A 24,082-nucleotide genomic window follows, 5' to 3' on the forward strand; every position below is an offset into this window, starting at 1 on the left:
TAATTATCCCGGTTATTGGCTTCTCCAGCGCAGAGGCTGTGATTTACATGAGGTGACATTCAGTTCAAACGTGCAGACCTTCGCAACCTTTTTCTGGAAAACAATTAACAGCCCCGCTTTCTCCTCTGCGTCCCTCCTGTACCCTCTTTTTCTCTGGCTACACCACTCCCTCTCTCTCTTCCTCTGGCTATTGTCTTCACGCAAACACAGAAGATTTACTGCCAAAAGCGTGAGGGGCGGACAAAGAGGTGAAACTGTTGGTGTTTTTGTCTGCAGCGAGTGATTGCTTGCTTGTTAATTGACTGTTAATCTTGGTGGTAGATATTCAGAGGCGAGTTTGGAGGCGAGCTGGCATGGCAAAGGGATTGACTTTGCTTTTACACGATTGTCGCGGATGGTCGTCCTTAAATTGTGTCACATTTATAGAATAAAAGAACCCAACTTATACAGATCCTCTATGCTTCTACCCCTGACCCTAGAAAATTCAAGAAGCGCACTATTACACACTTGAAACAGCGTGTATGGACAGACATATAGCCCACACGCGCACGTTCAAACACAAAGACAAACTTACAAGCGCGGCGTTAATGAAGCGCGTCTCTCTTCTGTCATGACGCCCGTGTTAGCATGACAAGATGTTTACACACACAATCACGGCCGCGCCTCTGATGTGGGCTGGGATGAAAGAGAGATGAGAGGAGAGGAAAAAGAGGAGGCAGAGACGTGACGGTGAGCGCCGGGTACGGACCGCTTTTCTCTGTTTGACAGGAGGACAGTTGTAATAGTACCCCACTGAGAGCCCAGAGAGAGGCGGGGAGAGATAGACAGACAGCAGAGAGGGAGAAAGATGTACCTGGAGGGAAACGTTCTGAAAAGGAAAGACGTTTTCTTTTTTCTTTTTTTTTTCTGAACTCAACCACATTCTCCAATCCAGAGGAAAACAATTAGATCCACCCGCTTCCCCTTGTCCCGCAGTGTAGATTACAAATGAGCAAACCTGGCATTTATCACATCACTACAAACATTTATTAAAGCCGGTTCCCCTCTAAAGCTGCAGAGATAACAGTGGGTAATTGCAGAGACTGGCTCTATTAGTTAAGTATGCCTAATGTCACTGCCTCAGAGCATTAATGGACGCCGTAGTATTATGTTCCTGCGCTCATTACCACCCCACTCCCCTTCAAACAGATACACGCACACACATATTCACACACCCTCTCCCCCTCCATTGACCCTGCAGCAGGAGTCTGTGCCACTCTAATGAGAAATGGAAAACACTGCTCCGCAAGCTCCAAGACACACACACATATGCGGATGCGCACACACACACTCGGCGGGAGCCATTACAAGGGGACAGAGGGGTACAACAGTATAATCACACACGCCCAGGGAAACAATTGTGCCGTTATCAGAGTGATCACATTATAAAAGTTTAATAAACACCAAACGGCCTAATGGTGAATTAGCCTGCATCTGCCCTGTGTTGTGCCAGGCTATAATTAGTGATTTAACAGACAAACAAATGTTTTTAGCCAAAGCTTTTCATAGTCAACAGATTCCCAGTTGGACATAAATTATTTGCCATGTCCAGAATAAAAAGAAATCGCGTGGCTGGGTTGATTCGTGATGTTTTCCTCGCGATCTTGACTCCGGGACACCAGAAGTCACACACAGACAGTCACACAAACACAGAACCACTGAGAGCAGAGCTTGGCTCTAGCCCCAGTCTGGTTTTCTAAGTGGCACTTGAGATGTGTGTGGAGAGAGGCGGATGGGTGCTTGAGATTGTTGAGGAGGAGGAGAGAGTGAAGGAGGGAGGGAGGGGGGTTGGAAAGACGAAAAGAAACAGGAGGAGATGGAGGTGAATGACGTGGAATAAGTTAGTCAAGAGGAGGGGAAAAAAGGACTCTCCTCCTCCTCTCATGGGCAAAACAAGCAGTTGGGTGTCTATTTTGATACTGTGTATGTATGCATGCGTGTGTGTGTGTGTGCATTTTCATGTGTGCGTATGTGGGAATTGACGTTAAATCGATGACAATTTATAATTTACAATCACAAGGACCTATCACTTTTTATAGGGCCTCCATCCCCGCTCATCAATATTACATCAGGACCCAGACTCTCAGTGTGAGGGAGCAGGAGGGTGAGAAAATGGCTGAGGAGAGAATATGGCTTTGGTCCAGTGTGTGCGTGTGTGTGTGGGTGTTGGCGTGTCTGTGTGTGTGTGTGTAGGGGGAGGTGTGGGTGGTGGGGGGGAGGGCATCTGCTGAGGTTGTAGAAAACATCGCTTCCAGCATACACAAATGTGCAAACGCATACCCTACCTTGCATGTGTGTATGTGTGTGTCTGCATCTGTCCAACTGCTTGTGTGTGTGTGTGTGTGTGTGTGTGTGTGTGTGTGTGTGTGTGTGTGTGTGTGTGTGTTTGCTTGCCAGCTGAGTGACAGTTTGGTATTGATCTGTGGGAGGCCCCGGTGTCATTAGACCCAGTATGGACCAGCAGGCACACGTGGAGGTCAGGGCACGGAGTTTGTATGTGTGTGTGATTGTGTGTATGCGTGTGTGTGTGTGTGTGTGTATGCGTGTGTGCGTGCATGTGTGTGTGTGTGTGTGTGTGAGTGTGTGTGTGTGAGGAGAAGTGGGGGGACCAAGTGTTCAGTAGTGACAGGCTCAAGCCTCTGAAAGAAAATCAATCGTGTCATAAGAGGAAGGTTTCCTCCAGCTTCTCGCCCCCTCTCTCCCTCCTGCTCATCCTCCTCCTCCTCCTCTCATCCTTTCTCGTCTTTTCTCCCCTTCTCTCCTTTTTTCTTTTCACTCCTATCAGCAAGGGGATCATCTACAGACCCTCCATTTCACCACTCCTTTCTTCTTTGTCTTTTCTTCTTTTAGAATATGTTTTTCCTGCCAAACACACACACACACACACACACACACACATATTCACACAGAAGCCAGCACCCCTGGGTCAGGACGGGGGTTGCATGTGTGATGCGTGGATCAATCTAAGAGGTTATCCTGGCAAAAAGGAGCCATTAGTGACAGAACTGATCCTGGATCAGCCCTCATTAACTTAAAGGGCACAAGGGCTGTTTGTCCAGATAAAAGAAATGACCCCAAACCAGGGCCAATTAACTCAGAGGGCAGAGACTGGTTGAATTGATGGCATGCATTGTTTTGTTTCACAGAAGTTTGATTTGAAAGGAAACTGATTAGACATTGTTTTATTGTGAATTAAAGCTGTCCCTCAGTTATTTATTATTAAGCATGAGCACACACAAACTCACACACACACACACACACACACACACACACACACACACACACACACACAGGGCAAGCCTCCACCTGTTCTCCGCTCCTCTCTCGCCTGAGGGGACTCGTATGGTAGATAACAGTTTGAGTGGGCCTGCTGCAAAACACTAATCAGACCTAACACTGCCTAATTAGCACAGAGTCCGCTGATTGGCTTACAGCAATAATTAACACAGGTGAGAATAATTAGCTCCCCATAGACCTGTTTGTGCCTGTTTGTGTGTGTTTGTGTGCGTGTGTGCCTCTGTGTGTGTGTGTGTGTGTGTGTGTGTGTGTGTGTGTGTGTGTGTGTGTGTGTATGGAGGATGTTATTATGCAGTCTTAGTCCCCAGTGAGTCTTAGGAGGCAGAGAGAAGAATCAAACTCATTACTGAAACCAGGCCAACCTGTGTTAGGTGCTCTGCTTTCCCACACCCAGAGAATTAGCCACAGAGAGATCCACCTCCCATGTCTTTCTGTCTCTCTTCTCCTTCTGTTTTCGTGCGTGTGTGTGTGCACACATGCATGCTTACTTTCTCTCTTTTCTCTCTCTCTCTCTCTCTCTCTCTCTCTCTCTCTCTCTATCTCTCTATCTTTACTTCCCTTTTCCTTCAGCCCCCCCCCCCCCTTGCTTATGACTAAAGGTGCGTTTGAGGAATCTCACCGCTAGGTGAACCTGCTAAGATAAGATGAAACACAGACACAGGGCATCTTTCTATCATATTCTGTCTCTCTGGTGGTCTGTTTCTCTCTTTTATCCCCCGCCCAGCCCTTTCACAATCTCTATTCAGAATAGGAAGAGCAAAATAGGGGAAAAAAGTGTTGGCGAGTGCTGTCTTCCTCTCCATATAAAAGCTTGAGGATATAGCCTCTCCCTCTCCATAAACGTATACCATACACTCCATGAACTACTACTTACCGCCTGGCTGTGTATAGAACATACTGAATCATGCTCAGCCAACGCCTCATGTTGCCTCTCCAAGAGAGGGAGAGAGTGAAGAAGATAATGAGAAAAACTGAGGAGGAGAGACAAAGAAAAGAAAAGGGGGACAGTGTTTTGCAGAGAGACTGGCCGTCGTTCATCAGTCTGCAAGCAGCATGGTGTCCTCCATCTCACTCTCCCTGGTTATTTTTGCCAAAGTGCCGCTTCTTTGATCAAACCAACATCACAGAGAGGAAGACGGCCAGGCAGACATTGAGAGGGGGTTAATATTGGAACACAATTGACGGCTTGTCACTTTTAGCTTCGAGGCACCAACATTGCAGAGTAGTTAGTTGGGTGCCAGAGAGGGAGATAGAGGGGGGTAACGCACACATAACACACACACACACACACACATACCTCTGAGAGCTTTTTGACTGCTAAATAAGTAACAAGCGACGATGTAAATTGGTGTTTTCCTGGAGTGTGTGGCTGCTTCTGGGATGTATTTTTCATGTCAAGACATTTTAGAGTGGTTTAGGAGTGCAGGATGTGCGGATAATGAATTTAACCCCGGGACCCCAAACTGTGCGCTAACACAGGGTTTTGCTCTCTTACATACACACACAGGGGAAGGGAGTCAAATATTCACCTGACCACAGGTGCATCGCAGCGTTAGTGTAAGGCACATTCAGGCTGACTCCCCCCCTCCATCACCCTCTCTACACTATTGTTCTCCACTCACCAGGGCCCGGGGAGGTGCCAGGGGTGACATCAGCCTATAACCATACACTAGTAGGACACAGTGGGAGAGGAAAGCTCATTGTTGGCTGACTGATCTCCAGTCTCACACTGACAAGCCTCCCATGTTCGCCAGATTTGTTTTTTTTGTTTTGTTTTTTTTTTTGTGTTCACTCCTGGTAAACACTTGCCTCTCAAAACAGGCAGCTACTGCCTCTGTCACACTGAGGCTGTCAACACAACGCTCACCCGCACTGTACTCCACATCACACTGAGCTGTACGAAGCACAGACACACGGGCAGAGATGTATGTACGAGCTAAATGGATGTACTCAAAGGCAGCTTAAATGCATACAAGAGCTGTTAAAGCGGTGTTTACGGGAGGCATTTGCATAGTGTTCATGGCACTTTCTGCCTCCTGTCTCCTTCCCATACACACACACTCATAAGCTGCACTTTCCCCCCTTGAATACTCTCAACAGGCCTTCCTGACTAAAGAAACAAAATGAAAGAATGTTGATTGAGGCAAAACAAGGAAGGTTGTTTTTTTTTCATATTTCCTGTTTCAATAATTAATATGCATGAGTTTTATGGCCGCTTAAGATGCGATCAATTATTCATTAACAGCATGTTAATTGCATCCACAGTCGTGAATATTTAACCAAACACTAAATCAATGGGGTCGAATGAGCAGCAATATGGACATTTTATAAGCTTTGCCAAAATTAGGTTAGGCTTTAATGAAAGCGGCAGAGAACAGACTGAAAAGGGACAAATGTGAAGAAAGAGCTACCTTCATGAACGGATGCAAGCTTGTGTTTAGGAAGCAGACGATATGAATAAATGCAAGGTTGTTGACTCGTAATAGTATAGCCAGTGGCTCTTAGCCTTTTCTTCTGCTTTGTCTCTTTATTCTCATCTCCTCCTTTTTTAAATGGAGAGGATGTAATCTCTTCATCTCTGCCCACTGTAGCCAGCCTTTTTTGCTCTCAAAGACTCCAGACTCCTTTGTCCTGGATCTTTGTGTACTTGTGTGTCTGTGCAGCTCTTGTTTGTGTATGTGTGTGTGTGGTTGTGTGTGTGTGTGTCACAGTGGTGTCTGGACGTTGACATTTCTCTGCTTGGATAACCATCGCGCCCTCTGTCCCTCTGTCCCTCCAGCCATGACGCAGGGTAATGTCACCTGTCAGTCTCAAACTCCTGCTTACAACCGCTGTCCCCCTTAACTCCCACGCCACCCACATGGAGCACCACCGCCGCCACCACCAGTCCGCCACCCTCTCACCCCGACCCTAACTGCTCCTCCTCTGGACCGCACCTGGGAGACAAAGCCCTCACCATCTCCCTCTTCTCGCTCCTTTTGTCTTCCTCTCCAGTACCTCATATGACTCCATATCCTCCTGCTCTTTCGCTGCCTTATATCCAAATGGCAGCCAAACCCTCCCCCCCCCTCCCGTTTGCCCCCTGTACACCAGAATATGGAACAGGAATACAGCACATGTATTGAATGGGAAAGTCAGGGGTGGGAAGTTGACTTTTTGTCTGGACCCCGGTGCGTTCTGGGCCTGTTTTCAATCACTCTCCCAGCACAGGCGGGGTGGAGGTTTATGCGTTATATGGGAATGTAATTGACTATAACTGCCCTCTTAACATTAACCAGGTGTACTAGCTGAGTGTGTGAGATTAGGCCCCGGGTCTTGGCCGTTATGGTGTGTGAGGATTGTCTATGCGTGTGTGTGCTGTTGTTGATGTATTTATACCCTGCCCCTGTGAGGTGCTGCCCATTAGCACCACATTTAAATCTGCCATTTTTCCTGTGTGTTTCTGTGCTCATGTGTGTTTATGTGTGTGCAGACTCCTACTACTTGTGCCTTTGTGTAGGTTTCATCATGCATCTGCCTCACTGTGCGTATAAGAATGAAAGGGAAAGTAGAAAAGAGGCAGGATACAGATCCAGCCTGCTTCAAGGGGGGGGCTGACTTTACAAGGGCAAAGTCAAAATGGCCCCATTCACAAGGCTGACACACTGTGATTTGTATGTATAGTGCTGTGCAGCCTGCAGGGCACTAGCCCAGGGGCTATCACTGACACCCAGACCAGTGCACGAGCAGGGGGAGGTGGTAGAGGCAAGCAAGGAGTGTGTGCGCGTGTGTAGAGGGAGAGGGTTGTGTGTGTGGTGAAAGAGGAACATCAACAGGCTGTCAATCAAGCCCTGGCCACAGCCTGTCACTCCTCGATAGAGCTCGTCCGGGGGAGAATGGGAGTCCCTGGGACCCTGAGAAGAGAAAGGCGGAGGAGATGCAGGAGGGGAGGTGGAGGGAGCAAGGAGGAGATGACTGTCTGTCTCAGTGACTCGGGCTTGATTTGATATTTGATACTGAGCATGTGGCATTTGAATGCAAATCTATTTTGATTGTCCCACCGTCTGATAGGGTTAAGAGGAATCTATAGGGGATATGCATGTATGCATGTGTATCAGAGGGAGCTGCTTTGGAGACACACACATACAAAATGATACAGAGAATTATTCAGATGTGTTATATTACCCGCCAATTCACTTGCATTAGCTTTTTTTTTTCCTCCAATAAAAAAAAATCTTTTTTTCTCAGAATAAATGTATAAGAATATGTGTCCGAGCTTGCAAAAATGAATGATTCTTGTCCCCTTGTTTTTAAAGTAGCTCTGTTTATGTGAAAAAAAAAAAAAGCTTGGCAGCATATGTACATATACACCCCTGTGCATTACTGTGTGTGTATGTGTGCATTTGAAAATGTGAGCATGTGCAGGATAATTATTTTCTCTGCGTGCATGTGGAGGATTGTGTTTAAAAGCGAGCATGCCAAGTAGGTAGACAGACAGACAGACCGATAGACAGGCAGATAAAGCCGGTATTACTGCAGTATGGAAATGCGAGGCTCAGTTCCCTCCCAATTAGAGCAGTGACTTCTGAAATGCCATAATACCCATTAATTAGCAGGCTGCTATTTTCTCAGTGATATGGCTAATTAGTCTGCGAGGCTCTACACTATCTGGACCATTATTATTGGGTTGAAGCCATGCAAACACACTCACGTACACACACACTCGCATTGCAAACACCAGCGTGCGCACGTTCATATACATACAGTACAAGGGGAAGAGATACACATGCAGCGCACATTGCAACAATTTCCCACAGTTGAGTGACCCTAATTTAAGTGACACCATTATACGCTTCAGTGGCAGCACAGCACAGCATGAGAGAGTTAATGGTGAAGAAGGGGATGTTGCTGAGCAGTTACAGACTGGCCACCCTCTTCTTTAACTGTATGGCCCTCATAACATGTTATTATACACTGATAAAACCCAGCAAACAGCAGCACTGCCCGTCCCCCTGTGAGAAACAACAAGGAAATGTTTCAACCCCCTGTAATGACTTGGCATGTGTGTGTGCGCGGCGCTCTCTCTCTCTCTCTGCCTCGACAGTCCATCAGTGTCTCCCACCGGACAGACAGGCCACTGACACAGCACCATGAGGCCGGGAAACCTTTTCAATCACTCCCTCACTTTTCCCTCTGTGTCAGGTGGCAGAAAGGCATGATTGATCTGTTGTTTCTCCACGGCGGTAAAGGAGTGGAAAGAAGTTGTGTTGGTTAAAAAAAAAAAAAGGTCTGGCATGTGTGACAACCACTTTCATAAGTTTATTAATCATCTTCATCAATAATGCAGCTCTGGCCCTGCTGTTGGTTGTCATGCAGCTTCTGTGTGTGCGTGTGTTTTGCATGCATGCGTGCGAGTGTGTGTTCACACTCCTCGCAGCCCGATGAACTTCATAAGTGTCCCATCACCACTTTAATCAAATTACTTATGAACCAAAATTGACAGTTTTCATTAATTATAAAGGATTATTCTAATTGCGATTCAAATTTATTCATTTAGAACAGACGGCATTCAGTAATGTTTCAGGAAATTTGCATATTAAATGGAGAGGGTAGGCCATTAGCTATGCTAATGTATGCATGATTCCTTATTTTGTGATTGGTGGGCCATATGTAGCAGGCTGGGGGTGTGCAGGTGAGGAATCTAGAAGGAGCTGTAATATGTTTGATAAACACAGAGGGATGCTAAGGCCAAAACACACATGTCCACACACACAGACACACACAGGCGTTGTAGGAAGCCATACGTCTGTGTTCAGTATCAATCTTCCTCTTTCTCCCCTCTGTCACACACACTCTGTCTGTCTCGGTTTCTCCCACTCGCTGCTTCCATATTCCTCCCTCAAGACCCATTGGAGGGAACAACTTTTCACCCGAGAACAAACGCAGCACACTAATTAAGTTTCTGATTTCTGATCCTGCTGCATTTAGAAACATAACCTTGAGCCTGTGTACAGTCACAGTCATAGTTATGATTTAATATGGTGCTTAAATGGAACAAAAAGAAAGAACTTTTGCAAGCGGCACATTCATCCCCACAATGTATGGGGCTGGTCCTGGGCTGACACAATGCTCTTTATCAAGCTATATATAGTCGATGCATTATGCATTAAGTTTAACATGTGCTTAAATCAACACTATTCAATATGAATACATCAGTCTAAAACTAAGGTACAGAGAACAGTTAGGGTAAATGACTGCACAGGGAGGCGCACAGGCGGGCATAAGCATGCGGTCACACACACACACACGCGGTCACACACACCCTTCGGCTGTGCGGCAGCATCTACCCAGGCTGATGACAGGGCCATTATTCACTGGTCAGTCCCACGAGGACAGGGTTTGGGCTGGACAGGGTAGCACAGCGTCCCAGCATGGCAGGACAGCGCTGAGGTGAGAGGGACCTGGACCCTTCATTACTCCCGTGGTCTGGGCTCGCTCTCTCTCTCTCTCTCTCTCTCTCTCTCTCTCTCTCTCTCTCTCTCTCTCTCTCTCTTTGTCTCTGTCTCCATCAGATTAATGGGCCAGGCCCCGACAGAGGAAGTGTTTCAATCAGCACCGCCTGCCAAGCTTGTCCATCACCCAGACAGCCTCTTATTCATCATGGCTTTGATACACGCACGCATACACACACACACACATGCATGCACCCACACACACACACATGCACAGATGTTTATTTGGTTGCATTTTTCCCCCTGGTGCTCTGGTGTAAAGCCAGGCCACAGGTAGTGATACTATCAGGCTACAAGTTGTTGAACCCAGCACTACTTTCTCCTGCGCTGTTCCCATGCAAGAAAGATCTCATTTCCTGTCTTCCAATGCTGCCTGCACAATCTCTCAGTTGAATTTTGAATGATCCTTTTCGGATGAAATGGATGAAACACAATTGGATAAGTGTCTCTGGGACTTCTGTCCCCAAGCTGGGACCGGAGCTCCAGCTCCGGGGGAAGCGAGGAACGATCTCTCCCAAGTGGGGCCTCTCCCTGAGCGGCAAAGGCACAGCGTGGATCCTCCCTGACCCACCGCCTCCCTCCTCCAGGGTCCATTTGTTCTGAGAAATATTTAACAACGGGGCAAATTCAGCTGACATGACATGCACACACATCGAGCAGATACAGACGAAGAGGAGGATGGGACGATGCACAGAGCGAGCTTGAAATGAATTTTTCAGCGCAGTGAGATGTTCTATTTGAATAAATCATGACACTTAAGATAGACATGAGGGCAATATAGAGGTGCTTGCTGCTACTTTGAGGAGTAGCACTCCAAAGGAATGGAGCGAAGTGTGCTCGTGCGTGTGTGTGATGGTCTCACTTTGTGTGTCTACCCCTGTGTTTCTGTGTGTTCAATATGTGTTTTTGCATGTTTTCTTTTATGTTTTGTCTCTTTTAGATGAATATCCATCTGTCTGGTATTAGTATGGCATGTAGAACTGGATGTTTCTCTCCCAGTAAACTGGGCCACTGCAGCCTGTTACAGCCTGGTGTCCGAGGCCCAGGGCCAGGCCCAGAGACAGACCTGGTTCTGGATTATTAATGTCCCCCCCTGTGGAGCCTGGCCCCCTCCCCCACCCAGTGCCCCCCTACACCCCTGGGGTCAGCCTGCATGGCTCCTGGTGCAAGGCCCCCCTCATAAATCTCCCTAAATTAGTGTGTGTATGTGTGCATGTGTGTGTGTGTGCCTTATATACTGCAGGCAGGGAGACAGGTCACCACGAAAACAAGCCAGTCAGGCACTTGGTTGAAGTGTCAGTGATGCATGGCGGAACGCACGAAAGAAGGAGTTGCAGAAAAAAGAAAGAATACGAGAAATGAAACACAAGGGGAGGAAAAGAAAATACACAAAGCAGGAGCTGAGGAGGATGTTTGGTTCTCTGAGAGCGCCAGACTTCAATTTTACTCAGGTCGACTCTCTGTCACTCCTTTTTTTTCCCCGCTGTAACGTTATATTTGCTTACAAATATTTACACTTAATTTGAACTTGCCTCTGACTCCATTAGGATTGATTTCCTGAACAAATCTTAATGCTTAATTGCTGGAGTGCAGGAGCTTCCATTCCTCTACCTGCTTAGATTAGTTCAACATGTCCCACGGTGGTGACAGGCATGGGGAAGTGCTGTTGTGTCACTTAGTTAACCCCCGAGACAAATGGCTCCCCTCCGGAGCACAGTGAATTACACACCTCATGAAGCATATTAGGAGCCAGACACAGTGCTTTTCTTCTGGAGATGATCTGTATGGCAGAAATGGATGGAGTGAGAGGGAGAGGACTGAGTTATGGCGTCACCCACAGCCATTTTTACAGCGCATCACAACACAACACAACAGAGAGAGCAGAGAGAGGAGGGGCATAGAATGAAGAAATGAGGCACCAAGATGTACAGCTCAATGTGGAACAAAGGGCTGAAAAGATGAATAAACTTGAACTACTGAGGAAGATAAAACCACACAGTTCTTAAGTTATCCGTGTTAAATTTGACAAGGAAAACAACTCTTTACCTCATTTGTTGCTAATGTAGGAAAATTATTAGAAAATCTAACAGAATTGTCCCTCGGAGGCTTCCTTGCTGTTAGCTAATCGCTTAGACAATCTTTATCACCACAGTAATAATATTTAGATGCTACAGGGATTACTTAAAAGTTGTGTTATAATTGCTTTCCTTGTTTTGTTTTTTATGGGCAGAGGGTGATTTTGTGTTTAATTGCTCCAAAGTGACAAATAATGCCCGTTATGATATGATGAAAGTGTGAGATCATTAAATTACTACGGCGACCGGCTGCATGTGTTTATTCGTTCGTTTTCGCTGTTACACATTTATGCCATGAGGCTTCAAGAGGCCAAGCAGTTATTTACACAAATTCACTTCCACCGCCATTCCTGGATTTGGGGGTAATTACGTGAGAGCAAAATGGTTTTATTTCATTTAATCCGGCCGCCGCAGCAATTTGCACTGGTAATATTTGTAGCGGTGGAGTCTGCACAGTAAAACAGCTTGAAACCAGCGAGAGTCTCAAATACAAACAAGGTAGAGGGGGCAATAATCAAAACAAGAATTTTTGCAGGAGACAGTATTATCTATAGACCAACTGAAAATGTATGTTTTGAGATGAGATGCGGTTTAGGTTTTGCAACATCGCCTGTAAGAATTTGAGACATCGTGTGCAGGACCAGAGCCGGGATATTAGATACCCTGAGCCCACTGTGCCCATTTCAACTTTTCCTTTTCTAGGTATTGTTTCACATCTTTTTTTTTTATCATTTAATTGTTATTCGGTGTTCTCTACATTTCATCTAACATTAAACGTAAAGACTAAGGAAAAAAAGGTCTAAAAAAACACCAGAATCAGCCTTAATAAAGAGCATGCAGAATTTTTGCCATTGTTAAATATATACAATTTCACCTCAGGTTATTAAAATCGCCAATTTTTAAGATAATGTACCGATGTTACCTCTGTGTGCTCAGTGGTGGCTACAACAATGATCGTACGGGTATTGAGTGAACTGAGGAGAAGTAGAAATAGGTAGCTAATAACAATGTTGGAGTTAGCTTAAAGCAATGGGAGATGAAAATTTGAAATTGTATGAAAAGTATTGTCACTTAACATCCACATTAAAATCAATTTAAATGAACACATTTGGAACATGGTCATTGATTGCTTGAGCTCAGTGGAGAGGAGTGTGAGGGTAGGTATGAAGTCAGACAGGGCAACAGTTATGAAGCAATAAATGATCTTTTTCATTGATTAAAAAGGAGGAAAACATGATAATAGAGAGCTTAAGAGATCAAATGAGAGAGTTATAGGCTATCATCAGCTATCTGTCCATATTTACTGGTCAGCTGTCAATCAGATTATCCATAAATCCTTATGGTAATCTCTTTGCTATTGCATATCAACACGCTCTTTATCCCCCCACCCCCCCACGCCCACTCTCTGTTGATCCATGTAAATGTGTGCAGCGGTGATTCTAGTCCCCCGGCTCCCGGGGAGATGAGATAGAGCACCGAGGAATCAACATGCTACAGTTTTGTAATGTTTCCGTGCGGCTGACTCCAGACACCTTAAGTCATGTAAATAATGAATCAGATGATCCACGCGTGCAGGAGATCGAGGGGACACGCTGACATATGGCAAAGCGAATGAGGCATGCTGACTCTCTGACTTACTGTCTTCATCTCTTTTTCGCACTCAATATCTCAGCACAGGCTCACTTTTTCCTTTTCCTCCACCTCCTCCTCCTCCTCCTCCTCTTCTTCATCCACCTCCTGTCTTCAGCCCCTACTCTAATATTTAACCTCCTGATCCTCTGGTGACCCTAACTTTTCCGTGTCCACTTATCCATCATCCGTCCATCATGAACACCTCAGAGGAGGAGGAGGAGGACACATTGGGGAAAGAGCGCAGTCAATGAATTAAACAGGAGGTGCAGTGAAGAAGGTGGAGTATGTTGGACAAGTGGATGTAGTCCCCAGCTGTCTGCAAGGCTGCTCTCTGACCTCAAGGAGATAAGAAAGTTGGGAGACCCTCAGCCTTTGTGGTCCAACAGCCACTGTAAAAAAAAAGAAAAAAAAGAAAAGAAAAAAAAAACCCACCTCTCTGCTTCATGAATTATTGAGATATTGGCCTACAGCCTCTAAAATATACAGGAGGGTGGTCTGTCTCTCCTTTCGGATTTCACATACTCTCTACCACGTCCCTCTGTCTATCTTTCTGTCATTTTCTCCTCCAACTTTCTGCTTCCCCCTCTCTCCCTCTTTCCTTTCCCCCTTCTCATTCAGATTTAGCCTCTTGCGCCACCGAGATCGTAAATAAGAAGACAAACAAAGCAGAAGAAAAAAAGAGGAGCAGCAGAGAGAGACAGTTTGTTATTCAGATCATATGAGGCTTTTTCTTCTTTACTCGAAGAAGACCGTCTACCACTAACCAGCTGTCATGAATTTAAAAGTTGTCAGGGATAAATTCACGAGTTCTTGTGTTACATCAGATGCTTGTAATGTGCACAGCAGTATGCTGGCCCTTGAAATGAGACAGAACTCTGGTCTGTCCATTTATCTTCTTTGCTCTCTTGTTTTCTTTTTTTTTTTCCCGAAATGAAGCGATTGTCCAAGGCGCGCTGCTGCTTACTGGGTTTCTGTTGACATGTCTCTGTATGTGTGTGTGTGTGTGTGTGTGTGTGTGTGCATGTGGGTGTGATGCGTTTTCTCGCGCATGATTATATCTAAGGCAGTTGGCTCCAAACGCGCTGCCCAGTGCAGAATCGTAGCCATAACAAATGAACGGAGGGTAAAAAATAAGACATATGAAAGAAAAGCTGAGCAAAGGAGTGATTCTCTCTCTGGCTGGTGGAGATCTGTATTGTAAGCAGTTTCAGCTGTCAGCACTTCTTTGAGCTACCTCAAAGGGAGGAGGAGGAGGAGGGGAGGGCGGGATGTTGTAGTTTTATTTTCCCCCTTTTGAGGGTTCCTGTTTATTTGTACACGGCGCTGTTTATTTTCGCGGTTCATTTGATATCAGGTTTTTTTTTTTGTTTTTTTTTTCTCGGAGAGACAGACAATGCAGAGGGGAGAGTGGAAGAGATCTACAGTACTGTAGTTTCAGTTAAAGAAGAAGTTGTCAGGCTGCAAGCCTTGGGGTGGGGCTAGGGAATAAATTGTCAACCGTCCCCTTTCTGCTTTTCAGGCCTCCGGTGCCCCCCACCCCCACACTCCCCCCTTTACTCCTTCGACCCTCCCTCCCTCCCTCATTAAGTATTGATGTGGGTAGCCATACTTGCCATCTCAGCCTATTAATAATGCATGGCAGGTGCTGTTGATGTGGTCTCTCACACTGAGATTGAGAGAGGCAGGAATGGCAACACTGTGCTGCATAGTAGCTACAGCACAACCTCCGTCACATGGCTCTGCAGCTGGGGGGGCCTGCGTCTGCCCTGGTGAGTTTATGGCAAGCTGTGACAGCAGCTTGGAGATGGATATACAAGGTAGCATCTTACACAATATCCCGGAGCCGTTTTTACATAGGAAACTGCCTTTGTCATAAACAACTGATGGATGAGGGTGGGAGAGTGTATGAGCCTTGTCTGCCACTGCCGTTTTATTTGTTTTATTTGTATTTGGTGTTTTGTTGAAGTAGCTCATGCTGTACTTTCAATGGCAGACAGCTGCTCTTTCACTAGCTCATTTGTTTCTGTCTTTCTCTCTTTATCTGCATACACAGGTTCTTCCTCAAGTTCTTCCTGAAGTGTAACCAGAACTGCCTGAAGAATGCAGGGAACCCTCGAGACATGAGGCGTTTTCAGGTGAGGTGCAGCTGTCTGCATTCATACAGTGTGTCATGTATAGTCAACAAGGACCACACTTCTCGGAACTGTCTTTCAGAATGTTTTCTCAAGGCACCAGACATGGCAGCAGCATCCTGCAGCTGAAGAGAAGCAAAGCATGTACAGGGTCTCACTCATATAAATGCACTCTGTGCTGTCCCAAGGATAAATCCAGAGACAAAAGAGAGCATAGTGTGCACCAATGTTACAAAAAGACGAAGAAAATTCACATAAAATAATCGCATAAACGTTCTTTCTGTCAGTGTTTGCAACAAAAAATTCTATTGAATCTGCAATTGTAAAGAAACAAAGCATTTACAAGGCCTCCCTTGCACAAATGCTCTGTTATTCTGCAACACCATGAGCTGTACTTACGAAATGCCCCTTGGAGTCAAAATGGTCCCAACAATGTACTGTGTTGCAAGCTACGCAGCAGCCTTGCAATAAGCATGCCTCCATACATTTCTAATTAGCAGACGTATGCGTAAAAATGAATTACACTTTCACTGCAGATGTATTCACTTGACACTTATTTAAAGCCGATATTATTGATTTGTGTATAAAAATGGGCCCAATAGCTACAGGAAATATGAAAGGGAGTGCTTGCAGTGATGACCCACAGAAAATGATCACCAACCCTGCAGTTCACTTCAGCTCAAGGATATTTTTAGTATCTTTCAGCTCATTGTTTTGATTTTCTGGCCCACAGCTTTACTATTTTGGTTCACTCTCACTACAGCTCAACACTACACTAGTCATTTACGGCTGCAGCAGACAGCTGTTTTCGGTGAAAAGGCTCTGAAAAGCCAACTGTACACTACTTGCATCTCAGCAGACAGCCAAAGTTAGTGACTCGCTGGTGAACATAGTGGAGCATTTAGCAGCTAAAGAGTGTTTCCTTCCTGTTCGCCTGATATCCAAAAATCTGTTATTGCAGGTGCAAAGTAACCAGTGTCACATATGTAGCAAAAACACAGAAAGTAGGCAGAGTTACCTTCCCAGGGAAAAGTCCAGAACGAAGAGTAAAGCTCGCCCAAATTCAACACACACAGGAAAATAAACTAAAAAGAAGTGCTTTACTTCCTGGGTACTAATGCTACTTTAATACACATTTACTCCCTTAAAACTATATTACCAGATCTCTGGTCTTAGGAAAAATATGAAATATGCCATTGGAGGTGTTAATGTGTGTTCCATTCAAAGTAAAAGTCTGCGCTGAATCCACATAAGATTTTCCAGTAATTTTCAAAGCCCTGTTCGCAACAACATACACACTACTGCATATCTAATTTGTAGGTGTCTGTCAGAGTGAGGCTCACTGTAGCTCCATGTGGTTTCATGGTTTCTCAGGTGGTTGTGTCGACTACGGTGAGCGTGGAGGGTCACGTCCTGGCCGTCTCAGACAACATGTTTGTGCACAACAACTCCAAACACGGGCGTCGAGCTCGAAGACTGGATCCCTCGGAAGGAACACCGTCCTACCTGGAACACGGTATTAAAAGCAGGAACAAAACACCCAGGCTCTCTCCCCGACTTTCTTTGTCTTCCTCACTTTCTCTCTGTCTGTTCAACTCCCCTCCCCTCCCTCCCTCCCTCCCTCCCTGTCTGGCTCTGCACTCAACCCCTCCTCTGTCTCCGCTCTATCCCTCTCAAACCTACTCTCTTGCCTTCTTTCTTATCTCTCTGCTGCTTCCTCCCAGATTCTCACTTTCCTCTCTTGTAGGGTTTCTAAGGCGAGCTAAGAGAGGAGAGAGTGGTAGCTAGTGAGTCTCTTGTCTCTCCCTGGTGGCTTGCTCCCCTCAGGTCTCTGCCTCTGGGCCTTCTACTCTGCCTTGCATAAGCACTATGTGTCTTATGAGGTCTGTTCTGCTTAAAGCCAACACTGGCTTTATTTCCTCGGAGACCTGCTTTTATCCTCCAGCCCTCCATCACTCCCCATCCCTCAGGTTTTCAAACACACCCATACACACACGAAAAAGCCCCTGCGCACACATACACACCCCCGCATGCACAGTCAGACCCAAACCTTTAATACTTCATAATGACATGTGCGCATGATTTAGGAGCCCGTACTGATTCCCAAGTCCCTAATCCAGTTATTTTCTCATTTCGATTTCCCAGACATTGAATAAGAGAAACATATTTTTTTCTTTGAGGAAAGTCAACCTCAGGGATGATAATGACAAAAAACTAAGAAGGGATTTACATGATGGCCTACAGTAGATTGCATTAAGATTGAATGTTGTGGTTAAGTCTTTCTAATGACTATTCTCCAGAGGTAAGGTGGACCACTTGTCCATGCGACCGGTCTCACAAATGATTAGAAAAGTTCACAAAGACGAGACATATTGAAGACGTCAGCGAGACTTGGATCTTATATGGAAAGAAGAGTACGCACAGGATGCTAACAGATGTTCCCTGTGTCAGAGAGATTTGTTTGGGAATTTCCTCTTCTCTGATTTTCTATTCTCCTGATGACTGGGGTTGGAAGGAGAAACAGCAGAAGTGAAAGAACAAGACAGAGGGGGAAAGGGAGAGACGCAGACATGATGAGAGGAAGGGATAAAAGAGGGTGATCGTATGAAGAAAAGACGAAATGATAACAAAGAGGACAGAGGTTTCTTTTTTGTTTCCAGTGTGTGTTGAGTTTGTGCGCAGGATACACAACTTTGGGGGCCCATTTCAGGCGGTAATAGATGAGCAGCACATAGAGTTGAACAGATGGCACGGAGGAACACCCCAAAGTATAATCCTATCACATGGATTCACGTTCCACCATCTGGTTAATCCACACACACACACACACACACACAAGCACACACTTCCACACATGCACATGGAGCGCACATAATATCAGCGACTGTGAAAAAGAGGCATCTTAGGCCATGATTACGGCCACAGATTGCTGCTTGGTGAACGCTGATCTCTGCAGGCGTATCAGGGGGCTAAATATCATTCCAGCTTGTTGGGGAGGATCAGCAGAACAGGGAGTCAGGCAAAAGAGCAAAGGCTAGGCTTCAGGGAAAAAAGTCAGCCTAGTCTAAAGTGGATTATGCCGCTTTACAGAATTACAGCATGTCTGACAAGCCGCATATCTGTTAAGGAGAGGAGATTTAGCTTGTATAAACATGTATTTTCCCAATGCTGTTCTTTTCTTCAATCACATCCAGTAATCTCCAAGTCCATAATACCAGCAGATAAGGTCAAAAAGCACACTGAATACCACATATTGAAAATGTGGTTTATTGTTGTTATTCCATGTACTTTGTCTGATAACACATGAAGAATATGCTTTAAGAGAAAACACTGAAAGCTTACAAAACGCATTACAAATATCCAAGCAGGAGCTGAAATGACCCTGTGTGGCCATGCGCTCGGTGGCCAGGCACTGAGATAGTTTCACGGATATATACGAGGCAGACAGCTGAGCAAGAGCTAAGTGTTTGCTTAATGAAGGCGGCGTATTCAGAGGACAGAGCTACTGTTGGCTCTGCTCTGCTCCCCGGTCGTGTGGCCTTTGATCAGACACTCAGCACACCTGACATTTACACGCCTGCACGCTTTGCCACGTGTCATAAAACAAGCGCACCGCCGCTGCCCTCACACACAGGGCAGGGGTGATGTTTAATAACGGGGTGCGTATAATCACTCTGATTAGTATTCCTCGCTCGCCCCTGACCCCTGGGAGAGAGGAGAGAGGTGATGTGTGAGTGTGTGTGTGTGTGTGTGTGCGTGCGAGAGTGAAAGAGAGAGAGAGAGAGAGAGATGGGAAGAACTGTACAAGGTGCCAATAGCAAGGACCTTTATGGGCTGTCATTAGGTTAGTTAGCGTCTAAGCTATTTTTTCTATGAATTTTGCAGCAACCCCCAGCATCAAAGCCATCAGCCCCAGTGAAGGCTGGACCACAGGTGGCGCTACCGTCATCATCATTGGGGACAACTTCTTTGACGGCCTGCAGGTCATCTTCGGAACCATGCTGGTCTGGAGTGAGGTGAGTCACCATCTGGTCTCCTGAAAGAACAAGAGTGTGTGCAGATGTGTGCATTCTGTCTACTAAATATTTAGCAGCAGCTTCTGCAAAACAGTGGTTCCCATGTTCCTAATCTTGGTGGCCCTGGGGCCCATTTAAAACTAGTCTGTTTGGGGCCCCTTTCACAGGTTACGGCCTTAGTGTAGGCTTGAGTTTTAAGCAGTTTAACCAAATATTGTTTTTGAAATGAAAGAAAAGTCAGAATATATAAATAAATATATGTGTGTGTGTGTGTGTGTGTGTGTGTGTGTGTGTGTGTGTGTATCAGATTTTTCAGAAATACATTTTTTCCTTCCTTTAATCATCTTGTGTTTGTCAGTTGTAAACAAGCTCAATCAAAGAATCAATTAAGAGATAAGTTGATGCGTCAGCATTTTTTATGATTGATTTTTAATTTCAGTTCATTTCAAGTAAAATGCCAAACGTTAGCTGAATAGTCCTCTTTTCTGTGTTTGACATCAAATTAAATTGAATCCATTTGAGATTTTCTACTCATTCAGACAAACTACAGGCGTGACCAAGGTCTCTGCAAACTTGCTTTGTCATTATTGTCATTTTGTAGACTAAAAAAGTAATCAATTATCTGAAAAATGAATAAAAAGATTAGTTAATAATGATAATGATCATTAATTGCAGCACTACTATACACCCACATCAAAAATATTTTACTATCTGAACAGCCTGCTTTCTCATTTCCCTCTGTAGCATATTTTTGCATTTCTCCTTTCAGCTCCCTTCTTGTCTTTTATTATGTTAGTATCTGCCTTCTTGGAATATGTGCACACCGTACAGTATGAATCTCTTTGTAAGGAGCATCTGCCACATGACTAAAATGTAAATGTAGTCTATGTGTGAAATTGAAGGTCAGTGAGCGCTGCAGCTAAACAGCTTTCTCTTTAGTAAAGGAATAATTCTATAAAAAGCTCTTATATTATCTCACTGCGAGGTGAGTGGGGCCAGACAATGGTGCAATAAAAGCGTAGCTAAGTGAGCAATGAAAGGGACAGTTAGAACAACACATGCACACACGCGCACACACACACACGCGCACACACATACACAAGGCACTGGCAGCAGCACTGATAGCTTTTGAGCGCTGCTAGCTTTGAGTGCTAGTTCACTATAGCGTGCAGGAAATGAGCACTCTGTGAGGTCTCATCTGCGTTTTGTCTTGTTACCGTTTTCCTTCAAAGACCCTTCAGCATACACACACAGACGTACATGGCGAGCAGGCTCATCAACCACACTAAGTGAGCCTGTTTAAGACACAGTGGTGCTTTAATGTGGCTAACGGCAGCTAGACATCCTCAGCTGACAGACACAGAGACGGGGGCAGCACGGATGAGCATATTATATGTTTACTTATACTGTGTAATAGACGTATGCAGAGGAAGGTGGTGTTTTATTCATAAACAGATAACTGCTTTTGAACCCCTCTTACAGAGCTCATGTCAGCACTGATAACCATCCTAAGCCGCACAGTGACATTGCCTCAGGCTACGAGGCCACCTGAGGGCTTTAGCGCTAACACATCATTTTCAGGCTGATTATACAAAGAAAGTCAAAAGCTGCAAAGGAAAAGGTCTGAGGCGAACCGAGAATAGTCCCCTGAGCACGTGTTTGGATGTGAGTTTCATTGCATTAATCTTTTTGCCCTCTCTGGCTCTCCATAGCTGATCACCCCCCATGCCATTCGTGTGCAAACTCCACCCAGACACATCCCGGGGGTGGTGGAGGTCACGCTGTCCTACAAATCCAAACAGTTCTGCAAAGGCACACCTGGACGCTTCATCTACACAGGTACTACCTACGCACGTACACTTACTAATAACACTAAGGAGCTGATCGAGCACCAATTTTCTCATGCAGTTTTCTCCCAGATACTCTCATTTTCTTCAAACAGTAAGTTGCCTTTAGAGTCATGTAAGAAAAAAATAATAATCACATAAAAAAAAAACACATAGTGACTTTAGGTTTCATAAGGACTGTGTATTTGCAATACCTGCTAGAAGAAAGCAGGTGCAGTTTGCAAGCTCTACACTGTGTTCTGGAGGAAAATGTGCATGCTAAACAATTTAAAAATTCAATAACAAGACGCAGTAATTCAGTGAAAAAAGGCCTGTGATCAGAGGAGGAAAAGTGTTTGCCCTCTTCTATGAAGCAGGTGAAGGTCAGGGGGAGGTTTAACCTTTTGATTAGTGGGATTATTGAGATTTAACCCTGTCGAAGGCATGATTCACAAAGGAAGAGGTTCAGGAGGAGTGTGTTTTTTGACGGAGCGTGCACGGGCGTGAATAGCGTGTGTGTTACATCAGAGCGTATCGGTGCAGAGTTATAGCCATGCGGCGAGTAGAGCAGCAGAGAGAGTGAATGTGAAGCAGTGATTAACCAATGTGAGGCCACAGGTCCCCCGGGAGACTGTGAATCACATAAATCTGTCTGTAATCTCAACCGCTGATAGATTTAGGCTGTAAGCCGTGGCTCGAATTGCCAACATTTGACAAAATCACAATCAAGAGAAAGCGTGTGCGTCACGTCACCGCCGTGCGTTTTCTGCATCTTGTGCGTGTCCTAATTACTGTACATGGACAGAATCCATGTCCATGGGTCATAATTATGATTCTGTGTTTGTGTACTTACGGCAAAGGCTGCGATAGGCTGCCTGTGTTTGTTTATACGTATGTGTGAATGTACTCCAAGCACACACATGCACATTGACAAGTAACTGCATTACTAAGACAGAGGGCAGATGGGTGAGCAGCCTTTGCCATGCCAGAGCTGTCCAACAGCCCGCACTCTGCCAAACCCATAGAGCTGTGTGTATATAAGTGTGTGTAGGTGTGTGTGCAGCCTTTTAATGTGCCAGACATGTGGGAACCGTATGCATAAACACCCTATCTCTTCCCAGCCCTCCACTCTTTCCCCTTGTCACATTCACTTATTCAAAACTTGCTTCTTTGGATGAATTCATCCTCTCTCTCCTTTCTCTCTCTCTGCCTCTTGGCTTCTATGGAGGCACATAGAAGAATCTCAACAGGTGAGAAGTAGCAAGAGGTCATCCGCTGGGAGCTGAACACACACACACTGTGCTGCTGCTTGCCAAGCGCTGGCACCTTCACGGTGACACAGTCAACCGTGGCGAGGCATAGATCCCAGCTCTACTCTTCACACACTTCACTTCAGCCACTGCTCTCCACCCTCAGCGGGTATTTGTACCTCTCCCATAGCTCCTTTATCAGCCCCCCCCCCCCCTTTTTTTTTTTATCATTTTACATTATCCTAGCGAGGAAGAACCTGCTCACATTTGGCATCTTGAATGAGAGGCAGAGAACAACAAGAGCATGAGCAGAGTATTTGGAGCAAAAAAGCAATTGATGAGAGTGGAGAGTGAGATGAGAAAGGGAAGAGTGGCGGAGGATGGGAGAGAGGGATGGAGGATTACCATGGGCCATGTTGCCCTCCTGGGTCTGTTTGGCACCAGTTTGAGCCCAGTTGCCAGTGGGTACTAATCATGGAGGATTGGCAGCACTGCGTGGCAGCTGGCAGCTCGCGCATACACACACATACACACACACACATCAACTCAGCACTGCACTCGTAGACATGCATATACTCATATATTACTTGTGCACGCACGATCACACACACATGCGCTCACTGAATTACATTGGGGACAGCTGGCATTGCTAATCAACTTCAGCTGAGGAGAGGAAAGCGAGCAGCTCACAGACCTAATTAAGTCACCACATACCCAATACTGCTGCTACTGCTACTTTGCAAACATACCCAACGCACACACACACACACACACATCTATAGGTTTACTCCCCCAACGTCCTCTGTGTGATCATTGATACGCCACAACCGCCCATCGCTGAATGGAAAGATTTCAGCTGTAGTTCAGGACAGCGGAGACAGGCAGGGGACTTTTGGTGCAGAGGAGATTCGGAGAGAAGCTATTACAGTAATGTGTCCTCTGTCGTCTCTGAGGACTCCTCTGCCATTAGACTTCAGAAAGCTCCAATTAGACTCATCAAAGGCAATTAAGCTCTCCACTGATAAGAATAAAAGAATGTTTTTTTTTTTTCATTCTCTGCTCTTCCTCTGTCTTTTTATCCCCTTATCCCCCTTCTGTTCCTCTCTCTGCCCTCTGCCTTACCCACCTCTGGGCCTGAGAGCTCTCCCTAATCTCTCTCCCTCCCTCTCCCTCTCCCTCTCTCTCATTATCAGGTCATTGCCCCCACCCCCCCACCCCTGTACAAATGCATCTCCATGTTTGGTTGTGTATCACCTTTTACTGGATTGCTGTCTTTGTAACATTCATCAGAGAAGCTCTCCCTTTTCTTTTCTCCATGCAATAT

At 45.6% G+C, this 24,082-nt stretch overlaps 1 protein-coding gene across 3 annotated transcripts in view; it reads left to right on the forward strand.

Moving 5' to 3' along the window:
• LOC143325755 (transcription factor COE1-like) overlaps window positions 1-24,082 on the forward strand; it is a 55,591-nt gene that overhangs the window by 14,040 nt on the left and 17,469 nt on the right. For all 3 annotated transcript variants that reach the window (XM_076739054.1, XM_076739055.1, XM_076739056.1), the window contains exons 7-10: window positions 15,588-15,669; window positions 17,041-17,182; window positions 19,552-19,682; window positions 21,395-21,521. In XM_076739054.1, coding sequence (XP_076595169.1) covers window positions 15,588-15,669; window positions 17,041-17,182; window positions 19,552-19,682; window positions 21,395-21,521 — 482 coding nt within the window. The remainder of the gene's footprint in view (window positions 1-15,587; window positions 15,670-17,040; window positions 17,183-19,551; window positions 19,683-21,394; window positions 21,522-24,082) is intronic.

The sequence above is a fragment of the Chaetodon auriga genome, chromosome 9 (genome assembly GCF_051107435.1).
Source record: "Chaetodon auriga isolate fChaAug3 chromosome 9, fChaAug3.hap1, whole genome shotgun sequence".
Lineage (NCBI taxonomy): Eukaryota > Metazoa > Chordata > Actinopteri > Chaetodontiformes > Chaetodontidae > Chaetodon > Chaetodon auriga.